Source organism: Urocitellus parryii, chromosome 6 (assembly GCF_045843805.1).
Source record: "Urocitellus parryii isolate mUroPar1 chromosome 6, mUroPar1.hap1, whole genome shotgun sequence".
Classification (NCBI taxonomy): Eukaryota; Metazoa; Chordata; class Mammalia; order Rodentia; family Sciuridae; genus Urocitellus; species Urocitellus parryii.
The window spans coordinates 105,568,826-105,584,026 of record NC_135536.1 but is presented as its reverse complement, the minus strand read 5'-3'; the positions used below and the strand labels follow the sequence as shown (position 1 = coordinate 105,584,026).

The 15,201-nt window shown below is 39.6% G+C and overlaps 1 protein-coding gene across 2 annotated transcripts in view; it reads left to right on the top strand.

Moving 5' to 3' along the window:
• The window catches only part of Rora (RAR related orphan receptor A), a 677,922-nt gene that overhangs the window by 572,924 nt on the left and 89,797 nt on the right, over positions 1–15,201 (top strand). The window contains exon 1 of one of the 2 annotated variants that reach the window (XM_026384867.2): positions 9,250–9,379. The exons of the other annotated variant lie outside the window; for it this stretch is intronic. Within the exon in view, the coding sequence (XP_026240652.1) occupies positions 9,349–9,379 (31 nt within the window). The 5' untranslated portion in view covers positions 9,250–9,348. Of the gene's footprint in view, positions 1–9,249; positions 9,380–15,201 lie in introns of those variants that run through there. 2 annotated transcript variants of the gene reach the window in all.

Genomic DNA, 15,201 nt, shown 5'->3' with positions numbered 1-15,201 from the left:
ACCCTATCTAGTAATTTATATTACATGATAAATTGAGCAGTGTTAGCTCTGAACATATAAAACATGTTTTCTTGCCTCTTGTTTTGTGATACCTAAATCTAACATAGTGACGGGAAATAGTTTTTTACTGTTTTTTTTGACAAGTGCTGAAATCTGGGAACTATAATTTTAATACATGCATTATTCATAAGAGGACAAAATTTTATTTGATTTAAATTATCCAGTTAAATGGCAGCTTGACCTTGGGATAACAGAGAAAACAGACAACAGAGCAAATATGATAATATCACTTATCTTGCTTATATATGATTATTTAATGATAGGCAACTGTCAGACATGGATGGTTTAGCTGCTCATGTCCTTGGAAGCAGGGAGACCTACCACATGATCTTTTGGGGTATCACCCAACTCTTGCAGTTACCTTTTTTTATTCTTCCTTGTTTATAATGGCTTTGCCACATTATTATATTTCAAGGAACAAAGATGTTATAAATCAAATCACCATTATAGTCTACCTTATGAAAGCCAGTTTCATCATAGAACATGTATCTAACCTTTGGATTAATGGGTGAGTTGGACTTTCCAAGATTTTATTATACATAAGCCTTTACAACAAATTCAATACTGCATATTAAATATTTCTCAATAATGTACATCTCACATGTATCATGACATTTTGAAAATTATTTTAGCCAGCCTCAGCAGCTTAGCAAGGTCCTATGAAACTTAGTGAGACCCTGTCTCAAAATCAAAATTAAAAAGAGCTGGGGAGGGGCAGCAGTTGTGACTCAGTGGTAGAGCACTTGCCTAGTATACGTGAGGCACTGGGTTCTATTCTCAGCACCATATATAAATAGATGAATAAAATAGAAAAAAGAGATGTCAACATATAAAAAACATAAAAGGGGGGACTGGGGACATAGTTCAGTGGTAGAGCACACCTGGATTCAATTCTCAGTACCATAAAAAATAAAAATTATATTTTAATTAAACTCATTGCCCACACATCTTAAGGGTATGTATGTAGTATGTTTTTGTACAAATTTAAAAAAAAACTGTGTATGAATGATCACAGTCACTTAATAAATGCATACAGCAATTTACAAAAAGTGCATAAAAATTAAATGGTTCTATTTAATATTATTTTGCTATCAAAGCCATTTGTTAGGTGATTTAACTAGACAAATGAGATACTATATTATGTGGCATATGTTGCAAAAGTGATTTACAAAAAGAGCAGCAAGATACAATTTGCTGCTGAGGTGAAGACCTTTTGTGCTTTTTCATAGTGTGAATTATGAAATTGTTGTGTTTTATATTTTCAACCTATTTGGAATCTTTTAGAAATGCCAGTATTAGCTTTTATATATTTTAGTTTCCTTGCAATCCTATCTAACATTCCATTATCAATATTTAGTGTTGCTTAATTATTCCAAGATACAAAAAAAACCTCCTCTCAAGAGTTAATATGTAGCAAGTGTTTTTTAAATATACAAATGGCAACATTGTTTTCAAACAGGATAATTACAACCATGTACAGTATGTTTCTTCATTAGTAGTAATTAAATAATTTACTAAATTGTGCAATAATTCATAATGACACATGCTAACCCTGCTAGTGATAAAAGAATTTCTTGCACAGATGCCTAGATGTTCTTAGAGTGGTAATTTTTTATTTCTGAAGAAGTTATCTTGCTATTTAAAAAATACTGGTTAATGCTGAATTCAAAGGAAAATTATAAAAATTTTTGAAAGTCATAGCATAATGTTGGAATGTGTACCCCAGAACCAGTTTACCTAGGATTTTTTTTATGATTCCACCAGTTGCCAGTCTTGTGATCTTAGACAAGTCACTTAATTTCTCTGTGCCTGCCTTGCCTCATCTATAAATTTAGAGTAATAAAAGTATAGAATTTTGTTGGATGAATGAAATCTTTAAAAGAACATGAAATAAATGCATACCACAAGGAAGTCCCAAGAGATGGTTAACCAGTAGGAGAGGGAGTAGCAGCAGTATTGAATAATGATTGGAAAGCTATTTTGATTTCAGAAAATTACCTTTGGGGACATAAGGTTTAACTAGATACAACAAATCAAATGTGAATGTGGGAGCTTCAGAAAAGAATGCCTAATTTACCTTCATCCCACAAAACGTAGGAATAGTTTTTCATTCAAAAGAGTGATGATTATTTTTTAATGTGAATCTAACATATTTAGAGGACTTTAACATTTTTATTAAAAAGAAAATACATAGTCAAGTCTGTTCTTGTTTCAGTGCTCAAAAAACACTCGTACCATGCAGGACTGTGGCATAAATAATAGATGGACTTCTGAGAGAAGAGAAACGACTTCTGATCAGACACTGTCAGCCCAGATGAATCCCATCCTATAAGCTGCAGCTTGAATGTGAGCATCAAAACCACTATTGACATGTGGCACAACTGTCTGAAATGTCAATAGTTATAAAATGAGTATTTCATAATGCAGAATAATTGATTACTCTGCTTGACTGAACAGGAACATATTTTCTCTGTGAAAGCAAAATAATGCCAGCGTTTGCTCCTGGAATGCTTCTAGCTGCGAGACTTGGATTTCCCAACGAAGCCCACATTACTCTGCAGTCTTGATCATGCATGACAAAAATAGGGAAAACCATCTGTAACTGCTTATCTTTTCTCCATTATTTGAAAATATATTTTAAGATAGTTCTTTAAAAAATAAAATATGGCCTATATACGAAGCATCTGTATTAATAGAACTGTCTCAGATAATTTTCAGAACAGAAATGGATGAGATACAAAATCAAATAACATTCAATTTATCTTGCTCATCCTAAAATGCTCTGCTTAGCTTTTCACTCTGATGAAATAACACCCATTTCCAGTTTTATTCTTCCTCAGTGTGCTGTGATGTGGAACTCTTTTGCTCTATGTGTTTTATTAAGTGTAATTTAACTTTATGACTATCAAACCAACTATTAATCCTTACAATAGACTATGCAATAGGCAAGCTGCAAAGAGATTTATTTTCTCAAGCACAAATTCCCCTTTTTTGCTCTCAGTTTTTTTTTTTTCAAAAGTCATTCTCTGAATGTGTATAGTTTGAAGATCTCTGTACTGGGTGCTATGAGGGAAGGCAGGAGAAATGGCTACAGTCTGTATTTGGGACGTTCTCCCCTCTTGGTCTCTATGTATTTTGTGCTACTGTGAACCTCCTCACTACTAGTTTTCCTTAAATGAAAAATGACATTTTTGTCTCTTTCTTTTATCTATGTTCTATGCTTCTTCCAAAAAACCCTTCACTCCTGTTTGTACCCTGATTTGGCTTTTAAGGTCTAGACTAAGTGCTACCTCCTCCATGAAATCCTTCTTATAAAGCTTAAGATTAACCCTGCACAGAGTAACCTTTCTTATTCTTGGCTTATATAGCACTTTATTTCAGGAACACTTAGAATATGTGTCTCACATTCTGTCTTACGTTATAAGCATTACATTCATTTTCCTGCTAGATAGTGAGCTCTTTGAAGGACAGACATCTTGATATTTTTCTTCCTTCTCTTTGTCCTAGAACAGTATCATGCACACAGAAGATGTTTAGTTGTTGCTTATTAGAAGAGAGCTTGCTCTCTTATAGGAAGAGAGGTAAAAAGAACCTGCCATGTCACAAGTCCTCTTGGGCCTAGAGGAACCTTAATCCTTATTCCTTTTTGGATCTCCAATACTTAGCAGGTGCTTTATAAATATTTGTTTTATATATATACACACACACTACAGTTTGAAAATTGTAGAAAGCTTAGCAAAATTGCATATTTATAGTCATTTCAACAAATCTTTATTAAGGGTCAGTATTTCATGCCAGGTACAGGTTTTGTGTGTATAACAATGCCTAGATCCAGGTGGGTTGGGGGTGGTAGAAGCAGTTCCCTTGTAAGTCTTACTAAGAGAAATCACTCTGTCCTTTCTATATATTGTCTAATTTAATCCACCTAGTGGCCCTCCAACACTCTCCTCTCCTTATTTCACCTGTGATGAAACAAAGGTTTGCTCAAGATCTCTCAGCTAGTGAGTGGGATGAAGGCTGGTCTGGAGCCCAACTTTGTCCAACCATAGCTCATTCTGCCATAGCATAAAGTTCAATGAAATAAAGAAGACTCCTTCGAGAAGTGAATAGAGATGGCACAGCAGAGAAAAAGGAATGACAGTGTTCCTGAAAGCAGATGTGGGATGTCTGGGCACAAGAGCACCTTGAGGCCTATTCTCACGACCTCATTCTACAGGCAAGGAAGGGGCCTGCTGTTCCCAGATGTAATAACTGCTCAAAGAAAAATAGAAAGCTAGTGACAAGAGTGAAGCAAGTTCAGGATTCCAGGTTCGGAGTTCATACATATTTCCTGAATTCCCTTAATTATATATACTATATAATATATATATACATATATATGCATATGTATATCCACTGCCATCTCTTGCATAGCCCATGGGAACTTGACAGAATGGAGGGTGCTCTTGCCTCTGGTCTTTTTGCTTGCTGCTTTGGCAGGCGTGTGTCTAGTGAGGCACCTGCTGCCTACCTGTTCTGTAGAGTTGCTTAGTTCTGTAGGCCTTGTGAACTCTACCCTTTTTCCTCATTGAGATGGTTACAAAACATACGCCAGTTCTCTGGATTTCCTAATAGGTGAATGAAATACTTGCTTTCAGACATCTCAGAATCCCTGCATCACAGTCTCTCTCCTGCCAAATCTTTCACCTCCAACATTCCATTACATTAATCGCCACACTAATTATTTGCAGCCATCTATCAATTGAATGGCAAATTGCTGTGCAAACATCTTTCCAATGGGCAACCCAACACTCTGCCTTCTTTAGGAGTGTTCACTGACTTTGGGAACTGACTTCTGTAGGGATTTTAGAGCAAAGGTCAGCTGGGGGGTGAGCTTCTCAAGATGAGAACTATGGTCTAGTTGTTGCTTGACTCTCCAGCACAGTGGAGGCACATAATAAGCACTCAATAATTGTGGTTGTGGATTGCTTATGAGAAATATGTGCATGTGAATAGGTATGTATAAAATCAAAGATGTCTTTGGCTACCAAAATAGTTTATTTCAACATATTTCGTGGACTATGCATATGTATACATGCATGCAAATTTAAATCTACATCTATGTCTAGTTTAAAAATCATGAAAAAGGTTGGGGTTGTAGCTCAGTGGTAGCACGCTTACCTAGCATGTTTGAGGCACTGAGTTTGATCCTCAGCACCCCATAAAAAATTAAACAAGGGCTGGGGACGTGGCTCAAGCGGTAGCGCGGTCGCCTGGCATGCGTGGGGCACTGGGTTTGATCCTCTGCACCACATTAAAATTTTTAAAAAAAGAATAAAGATGTTGTGTCCACCAAATACTAAAAAATAAATATTAAAAAATTCTCTCTCTCTAAAAAAATTAAACAAAATCAAGATATTGTGTCTATTAAAATTTTTTTAATTATGAAAAAGATAATATTTATAGGATTATCCCCTGCCCCTTAACACTCCTAAATAAGGAGTTTCCCTCTCTTACTGGACACTGGCTGCTTCTGGACTCAAAATTAAGCAAAGCTCTGATCAACGTAGTTAAGTTTGTGCCTTCTGTGTAATCTCCTGAGTAATTTTTCTAGAACTCTTGGATCTGGCCCCATTTGGTCTATAAGAAACCTCATCCCCTGGCTCTATTTTGGATAGAATGGTCCAACTCCTAAAGATCACAATGCAGGATGGCCAACGATTCAGCTGAATCAAGCTGCCTAGGACCACATTAACCTTCCACTGATCCCTTTCTTGTTCAGTTAGAAAGAAATTAATTGAATTAGCAAGCTGCCACACACTGGAGAGAGAGACACAGGGCCTGGGCAAGACAGAACCAAAATGCTTTCTTTCACATGCATTTAAAACTTTAAAATCATCTTCATCCTAGGAGACTTGGGATAAACACTATTTTCCCCAATAGCACACTGTATGTGTAATTCACGGTGGTATACTATGAGATCAGATCCTTTGTGGTGAAAAACCAAATACATTACCATAAAGCCAAGTATCATTTCTTCTGAAAGTGGGAAGATTAGTACCAATTTACTAATGATATTACAGTCTAGACACCTGCAAAAGGGCACCAGGCTTCCCCCCTACCCAACCCCATAGGCATTTTGGAACAATCTGGCATCAGAAGTATCTCCCTACTTCCTTGCCAAGTACCAGATCCACTATGAAATCCAGCACACAGGGACACCATGTGGGGCTCTGGGGGACTCAGGAAAATTACCTGTCTTTATAAGTAACTTGTGTGCCTTCTTTTCCTGAGAAAAAGCCAACAGAAAAATGTAAGTTGGGAATTAATATATAACACACTCCTATTCATGGTAAAGAACTCCCATCCTGTTTAGTTATCTTCACGTAGCAATATTATTATTTTTTCTTTTTCAGTACACTTGTTAAAAAGAAAAAGATGGAAAAAATATATTGCTTAGCATTGTTTTCCCCCATTGTAGTACTCTGATCCTTTACTAAAATCCATCATTATTCCTACACACTTGTCTTATTTTAATATTATATCATATTTCTATATTATTGTATTTTAATATACAATGGGTACAGATTTACTGAAATGTATCATTTATGGCTCTAATTTAGTATTATTGGAAGTAGATATGGATTTTTTCATTCCTAGCTGATTTGTTTGGTTGGAAACAATAATTTCAAAGAAAATTTATATTTCAAGTGTTTTTTAAAAAAACAGTCTCTCATCTTTAAAAGTTTTGTGAGAGCATATGTTAATATAAAGAAGTAATATACCCTGGGTTAAAAGCTGAAGACATTTAATAGAGGCATGAATTACAAATAGCATCTAGCCACACAGGAAGGTTAGGACTTAATATCTGAAATTCTGTTGCTCATTAGTTGTAGGATGCGAATGAAATACGTTTCTAAAAGGGCAAGGTCAGTATTACATTATCCTGGAAATGTCTTTGTTGAATAAATGTGTGAATATTTCAAGTAAGTATTATGAGATTATATTACTATTGAGGACATTTCTATAGGAAAAATAATTCTACTACTTGTAATTGCAGGAGCATATGTCACATTACATGTCACTCCCCATTACCGATTTCATTTGAAATGGTCTGGAAATAAATACCGATTACTAGTGATGTAAGACTATTTACCTTGGAGTCAGATGTCTGACAGCCAGGCTAGAGCTAATGGATTTGGTTATTTTCAAAGCATTATTTTCTAAAGCTGGATACTGTTTTAAAGAGACATTGTAAATTCTCAGAGTTGTACATCCAAATTCATTTACATCAAGTATGGAAGAATATAACTAGGAAAATGCATTCTCTGATTTTTTTTTCATCCTTTAACAATATAAGAAAAAGGAAATTGGATCCAGGACCTACCAACAGGATAGTTTGGTCTTATCCTTCCTTCTTCTAATTGTTAGCACAAAAGAAATCAAGAACCAAATTTGAATGATGGTGTCCATGTAACAGAGGCGTTGCTTCACTGGGAGATATAGTTGCATCATGGGAACATGGTGTGATTCAATTTCATAATTGTAAACATTACAGTGGGTATGGTTAATTCATTTGAAACTCTTGTCCACTTTGCTATGGCTGGACAGCTGAATTAACATGGGTAGGTCTTGGCTTCACACTTTCATAATTTCTTATTTTGGTGGTTTTATTTGGAAAGTATTCTAAAGGGAAAAAAAAACTGTACTGGGATGGATTTATCTGAGATCAAACTTTTTTTTTTTTTTATAAAGCCACAGTTGGATTGAAAGACAATGGACTTTTCTGGCTTTCTAAATTAGAGCACTGTGTATATGCTTGGAAAACTTAACTTTGCCTTGAAAGGGGGTTGAGGGTGGGGAGTGTGTGAATTTTTGTTTTCTACAGTGCTGATTATCTGCATGTGTTTTAAATTATGGCCCAGTTCAGACAAGGGCTATTCAGTTGTATGGGGAAAAAAATGACCATTTAATATTTATAAAAAGAAATAGCCATTTAATATTTTAAGTTGTAAGAGGACAAACCAGCAGAAAAGAAAGCAGAATTGAAATTTCTCGAAGGAAGGAACAGCAGTAGGTACCGTTGAGAATCTTTCTCTGTTATGTTCAATACTATAGATACAATGACCAAAGTTTAAAATAATGCAGATTCTAGGTTCAGTAGCATCTGAAATTCATCATAAGGAAATTCATCTGTATAATAATTATGTCATAATTTACGTTTCCATGAGACTAGTAAAAAGGATTAAGCTTCAAAATTTGGAAGAAATTAAGTCTTACAAGTTAAAATTCGCAAAGTTGGCCTTTAGAGACTCCCCCCACCCCCTGGTCCAAAATACAATGTCTCATCTTTACGGTATGAAAACTAGAGCCTTTTCTACTTGTAGACAGGTTCTCTGGAGAGTGAGCTGGATATGACAAGTCTGAGAATTTAGTGGCTCAAATCAACCGGCAACTGGAGCTCATTTAGGTCACTCACATACAATTTTCTGCTCTTCGCCCAGGTATTGGTGGTCCTGAACGCGGGACGGAGGGTGGGGAAAAACCAGGACCTCAGATGTTGGTATGAAGAGGTTTACCAAGAGTTGGATGGGTGGAGTTCCCCCCCGTCCAAGCAAGGTTTCTTCTGAAAGACTTACGAGGAGCTCACTGCTCTCTCCTCTCCTCGAACCGGTCCCCAGTGGCTTCGTTCTCCACCTGCGTAGTGGAGGCTGTACCTTTCCAACAGAGCTGGGGCACTTTGGGAAAATAAGAGGAAAAACAGCCCCCTAGACTCTCTTTTTCTCCCCAAGGCTGGACTATTTGTCAGGGGCTAAGGCTCGGGAAAGGAAGAGAGTGGCGTCAGGTTGTGCGTCTCTTGCCACACGGAGTTGGGAGAGAAAGTAGCGAGACGCGCGTTCCTCTGGGCGCTGAGCGCCGAAAGCTCCCGGGCGGCCACAGGTGACCAAGCATACGAAGATTAGGCTGGGGGTTTGAGCACCCGAGGGCCGCGCAGAGCCGGGGTGGGCCCGCCAAGCCGCTGCAGCTCACCTGCCCGCGGGGGCGGGGCGGGGCGCGGCGCTGGGGCGCGCCTGCCTCCCTCCTCCCGCCTCCCGCCCCGAGAGGAAGCGGAGGGGCGCGGTGTAAACAGAGCGGCGGCCGTGATGTCAGCCGGTCACATGGAGCCTCTTATGGCTCGGGATGGCTCTCGGCGGGCGGGCAGCTGCGGCAGCTGCTGCTGTGGCTCGGGCGGCTGCGGCGCGGCGGCGGCAGAGGGGGCTCCGGGGTCGGACAATCCGCTCTCCCTGCGCTCTCCGCACCGCGGCTTAAATGATGTATTTTGTGATCGCAGCGATGAAAGGTGAGCCCGGGCGCCCCGCCGGGGCCGGGTGGGCTGGCTGCTCGGGGGGCGGGGAGGAGGGCGCGCAGGGGGAGGGGTGGGCGCGCCTGCCCGAGCGCACGTACTGCCCGGGGCTGGGCGACGGAGCCCCGCCAGGGCCTTCTGGGCCAACGCAGCGGCGCCACCTGAGCCTGGCCGCGGGATCGGCCTGCCTCCTGTTAGGGGCAAAGGCGCACGGGCTGGACTCCCCCCCCCACCTCCCCCTTTTCCGTGCTCGTCTGCTTCTGTCAGTCGCCTGGGTCCGCCTGGCACCCGGCGGGGCTCCCAAAAGAAAGTTTGCCGGGAGTGTCGCGCTTCGCGGAGAGAGGAAAGGGTCTAGGCTGCTGGGGGCAAACGCGGCCGATTCCCAGAGCCCGCACCCCGGACAGCTCCGGCCTACGTTGGGGAGGCGAGGCGCCGTGGCCAGGCCCGGCAGAGTGTGCGAATGGTTCGTGGTGTCACCCCGGGGACTGGTTAGCGCCCCAGGCCTTGGGCCCTTTTTGTCCAGCGGCTCTGAGCGCCCGAGCTGCCGCCCTCCGGGGAAGTGCGGCGGGTCGGTGTCGCGTCCCGCCGCGGCCACTTCCGAAAGCGCGCGGCCCAAGCGAGACCCGCGCCTTGAGCTTGCCAAGACGCTTTCGTCGGCCGCAGCTCACCCCCCACTTGATACTTACGTTTGTAAATGGATGTGGGAAGGCAACTTATCAGCCCACAAGATTCGCTGGCAGTAACGGAGGTTAGACCGTGGTGAGGGCCGACATGCGCGGGTTAGTCGAGGCCAATCCTGCGCACCCGGCCTTACGCCCTGACCGGGACTCCTTAGCCTGGCTAGTAGCCGGATGGCAGGGAGAAATGATTAGTGGGAAGACTGATTCGAGGTGCTTTCAGGTGAGGAGGAAGGAGCCGTGGCAAGCAAGTCAGGGAAGTTTCTGATAGGAAAGACAAAGTTTGGAGGTGTGCAGGAAGTCGTCCTGTGCTGCCCTGAGAAACCGAGACACCCTCTTAGACTGTTGCAAACAGCCCCGGAAAAACTCAGCCCGCTCCTTCGTCTGCTGGTTCCGGGCAGTGGATAATCTGCCTGAGCAGCTTCGCAGGCCCAGCCGCCGGGCTTGGGGATTTAAGCCCCATCTGTTGGCGGTAGACAGGGCTCCCGAACACCCAGCAATGGTGCAGACCCAGTCTGTCTTGTGGGTTCTGCCCAGCTGTGCGGGCGCCCTAGGCGCGTTAAATGTTTGCTACGTTGGGATTTTGTAGCAATCCAGGATGGAGGACACCAGTTTGGCATCTAAACTGGGTTTACTTTCGGATCACCGAGCTTTGCCTTTCTTCACTAGAGATTGGGTGGCATCTCTTTTATTAATTATTAACAGGTCGAAACGTAGTGGGTGCTAAGATGAGCTGCTTGAGATGAAATCTTTCTGTACGATGTGCCCTAAAGCAAATTTTCTTTCTATTCCCCTGAGGCTTGCGGGGAATGGGATTTAATCATTCTCAGAATATGCAACTGATATAGTAAAAGAGAAGAGACCTTCCTGTGATACACGCTCTTAAGCATGTAAAAATCATTTGGGAAGAAAAAATATGTTAAAGAGTTCTTAGCGAGTTCTTATGTAAAAAGAAATCTATTGTTTCTGTCCCCCACCCCACCCCCACCCTGCAAAAAAAAAAAACTTTCAAGATGTTCCTGCATTTCATTAATCCTCTAAGTGTAAAATTACTCAAATAGCCTTTTTGAAGACATTTTCTCCTATTTTCCCTTAAATTATATAAGAGCTTTTGCTAATTGTGGCATATCGATGCCATTCCTCATGCATTTTATTTAGTGGAGTTTGTGTTGAATTCAAAAAACAGAGGCTGAGACATTTTAAATTGATTTTTACCACCAATGAACAGTAACCACCAAACAATAAGGAAAGTATGTTCTCATAATTTAATGTTGATGTTACATAGAACACAGGCTTTTGACATAGTTCTAGTATAAAGTGAAGTTCTACTACAAACTATCCCTTACTAGTAGAATCACAAGAATCTCACACATTCCCCCTCCCCAAAAGCTCTTGTTCGCACTTTTGTCTTGGAGTGACCTCTGGCTGCCATAAAATAATAGATTCATAGCATTGTGCTTTGAGAAAAGTAGCTCCAAAGTACTGGCAATGAAATTTTTCTATAAGCTCAGCTGCCAGAGACAGAGCATGCAGTATCTGGACAATAAGAATATTTCATTCCCAATATCATGATATCCTGTGTTTTAATGGAATTATCTTGTTTTGGTGCAAATTTTAACTGAAGGAAAATAGTCTGTGGGAAAATGAGGGATGCCGTAAATGTTTCCATATCAGATTTAAAGGAAAAAAACCTGGCCCAGAATCTTATTAAATACTTCCCTGCTGCCTCTCAGTTTTAATAGTTAAATTGGTTCCATATGTAAGAGTTTGTATAATTAGATTTTTCATGCAAAACAGAAACACTTTCTTTACAATATAGCTTTTGGATATGAGGTTGCATGTGGACAAGGGAGGAGAGAACAAGCAACCATAAAAGAGAAACATTCTCTTTGTTGGCTGATTTACTGATGTTTTTAAATCAGGCCTTTTGAACTCACCAAAGAAGAAAATCCTTCCTCTGCGTTAGTTGTCAAATAAGTTTAGGCTTAAAGTGGTTTCATGCTTAGAAGTAATAAATCTTCATTTGAGCAACTCTCATCTCATCCTTCAGTTTTGTTTTTGTTTAATTAACAACAAAATTCCACTACCATTTGGATTGCATCCTGGGCAAACGGAAAGAGGCAGTGATAACATTTATAATCAGGGGAGCACTTGTTCTGCTCATCATAAAAGTGCACTGGCCAAATGTCACCCAGCGGCCGAGAGCTGAAAAGAAATGCGGAGCTCCATCTGTCTCAGTGGAGTGTGTGTCCCTTTGCTTCATATGAGCGCTCAGCCTGCGTTCATGTAAATGGAGTTATTAAAGTGAAGGGAGGCCGAAGGGGAATTTCTGTCTCATAATAGGTTCTTCTTTCAGCCTGAGTCATATACAAATGCAAGGCACCTTACCACTTTAAAAAAATACTCTACATTTTGGTGGTTAGTTTTATGTCTAATTTTAATACATATGATTTTATGGTTTTGAAGAATCTCCCTTTCTTTTTACTGTGCAAAATTTGGATTCAATCCCCAGTCTCATTTTAAGCACCCTTTCTGTGGTATCCTTTCGTTGAGATTTATGTCCCATTTATGGAACCTATGATGGGTGGAATTGGCAGAGGAGGATGATGGCTGGATCTGAAAAAGATAAAACCCAAATGGCCACCAGTAGTGAGCTAAGTGCTGGGGTCAGTTCTATTAAAGATGAAAAAGTATGAATGCATTTGTGCATGGGTAGAGGGGAAGCCTGGGTACTCCAGGAAGCAGAGACTATTTTAAAAGTACCATATTCATAGACAGCCCCTTGGCTTTGTGTACTTAGTAACCACATCACTTGAAATGCAAAGCAACATCATGCTCAAGTAAATCACTTTGCCGTCAATTTGAATTGAGAACCATATAATTTCTTAATGCTGTCCAGGTATATAATAATTTATAAATAAAAATAATTCTTTTGAAAATAAATATATACTATGTGATTCAAGTCTTGATTTTTAATACCTACTAGATATAGTTCTCTAAACTGCTTTTTCTCCCATCTTTCTCTCCCATTCAAGTGAATCACAGTAAAAATGGGTGAGATCAGCAAATAGATCATTGCAAAGCACCTACAATAGCATCCAGCCACTCTATAATTTGCTCTGGGGAATCTAAGAAGATAATATTTACAAATAGCATTTACTAGAAGAAAAAGTTAATGGATGGATGGATGTTTGGAAAATCTGCGAAAGTAGACCTGGAGTTCAGTTTTCTTCAAATGCTTTTAAATAATTTTAACAATCAGTGAAACCCTGTGTATGGAACAAATCTTCTAAAACTGCTTTGTAATAGAAATACATTCATACATTTAAAATATTCACAGCTTGTTAGTTGAAATCAAGGCTAATTTATATAATTCATATTTGGTAATTTAAAAAATTAGACACATGGATTCAGCAGCTACACCAATTTTGTTTCTCTACTTAAAAAAAATTTTTTTGAGACATCCATCAGTGCTTAATCAGGTCTGAATTAACATTAGATATAATAGTACATATGTTGACCCTTTGAAGAGTGATTTACATCTTTGTCCCTAGTCTAGTCACTCCACTGAGAACACCTTCTTTCTACCCTGGCCTTTCCACTTATGGACTGAGAGATTCATTGCCAGAGGTTTTTGTATCTGTCAGTATCATGTGTGATGAGATAAAAAAGTGCTTTTTCTGTAAATTGTCAAAGTGGCAGGTCCAGAGATGAGATGTGAATAATAGTATATATTAACCAATGGGCAATAAGCAAGAAAGTACGGATATCTTTTGTTTCTAGATTTTCTTTTTTAAGTAAAACCTGTTAGCCCTCATCATCTTAATAGGAGATAATAAAACTTGAGAATCTTTGCTCCTGTGGCTATAAAAAGCAATGTTAAGTTTATTCCCAAGGTTTGCCAGTGATTTCATTTTCTGCTTTTGATTTTCTTGCCTCTGAAGTTTACTAGGCATTTCACAAATAGGGGATGATGTTAATCTGTATTTAGTTTGGGCTTTATGATTTACACACTTGTATCTCATTTAGTCCTCCCTGGGAAGTCACTAGTAAGTTCATGTTTTTGAGTTGAAGAAACTGAGGCTCATATGGGTTATATATGATAGCCACCGTCTTCCTTTGTATGCCTGGTAAAGCAAGGACCAGAACCCTCATTTCCACTATCTTCATGCCTCCCCCAGAGGAAGCTGTGAAAATGTCCTGGATATAACTTTGTATCTAGTTAGTGGAAATTATAACTCTGGCATTTATATGGGAAAAAATAGATTCAATTATGTAATACTTTGCTGAGCCTAATATCTTTAAATTACTCTTTAATAAAATCAATTTGGTACAAATGGGGTTATTCTATTTGCTTATCATTAGCTCTCTTCATCCATGATTTTTACTAAGTCTGATTGTTATAAGAGGATCTGGCTGTAATGTAAGCTTTACTTTCCTGAAGAATATAGAATACCTTGAAGTAGAGTTAACCTGTGTAACCCATTACTATTATGATGCAATTGAACTAAAGATTTATCTATATGTTCCATTTATCTTTAGGCAAAGAAAATACAAATACATCTTCTAATTGTAATATGCCTTTATATAGTAGAAAATTCATGTATCCATGACAGCCAAGGGGTATGATTATAGACATACTCTTGAGAAATTTGTTGTCTTTTAGAAAATCACCTGAAGTGTAAAAGTTTCCAAGTGGATCTGCAAAAGCTCATTTCCCACTTGATAGGCATTTACCTTTCTGAGTGCTGGATTGAAGCATATTCGTCTGAAAACAAATAAGCATTATTTCATAGAGACTCAGGGATAGAAGAAACCTTAAAAGTCACCGAGATAAGTGTCCCATTGGCATTTGAGCCTTCTCCACAACATTCCTGCAAAATGATTGGTTATGCTTGAACACCTCCGAAGATGGGGAACTCACTCTCTTTAGAGGTAGCTTATTCCATGCTGAATTAGAAAAGTCTTCTTATATCAGACCTAAATCTCTTCTTTGTTCTTTTAATCCCTTTATTCTGATCCTTTCTTTGGGGGCTGAACATTTAATCCATCTTTCAAATAAAAGACTATTTGAGCACTAGTAGCATATAGTGTGCACACACATACATACACACACACACACCCTCTAACCCCTAATATCTG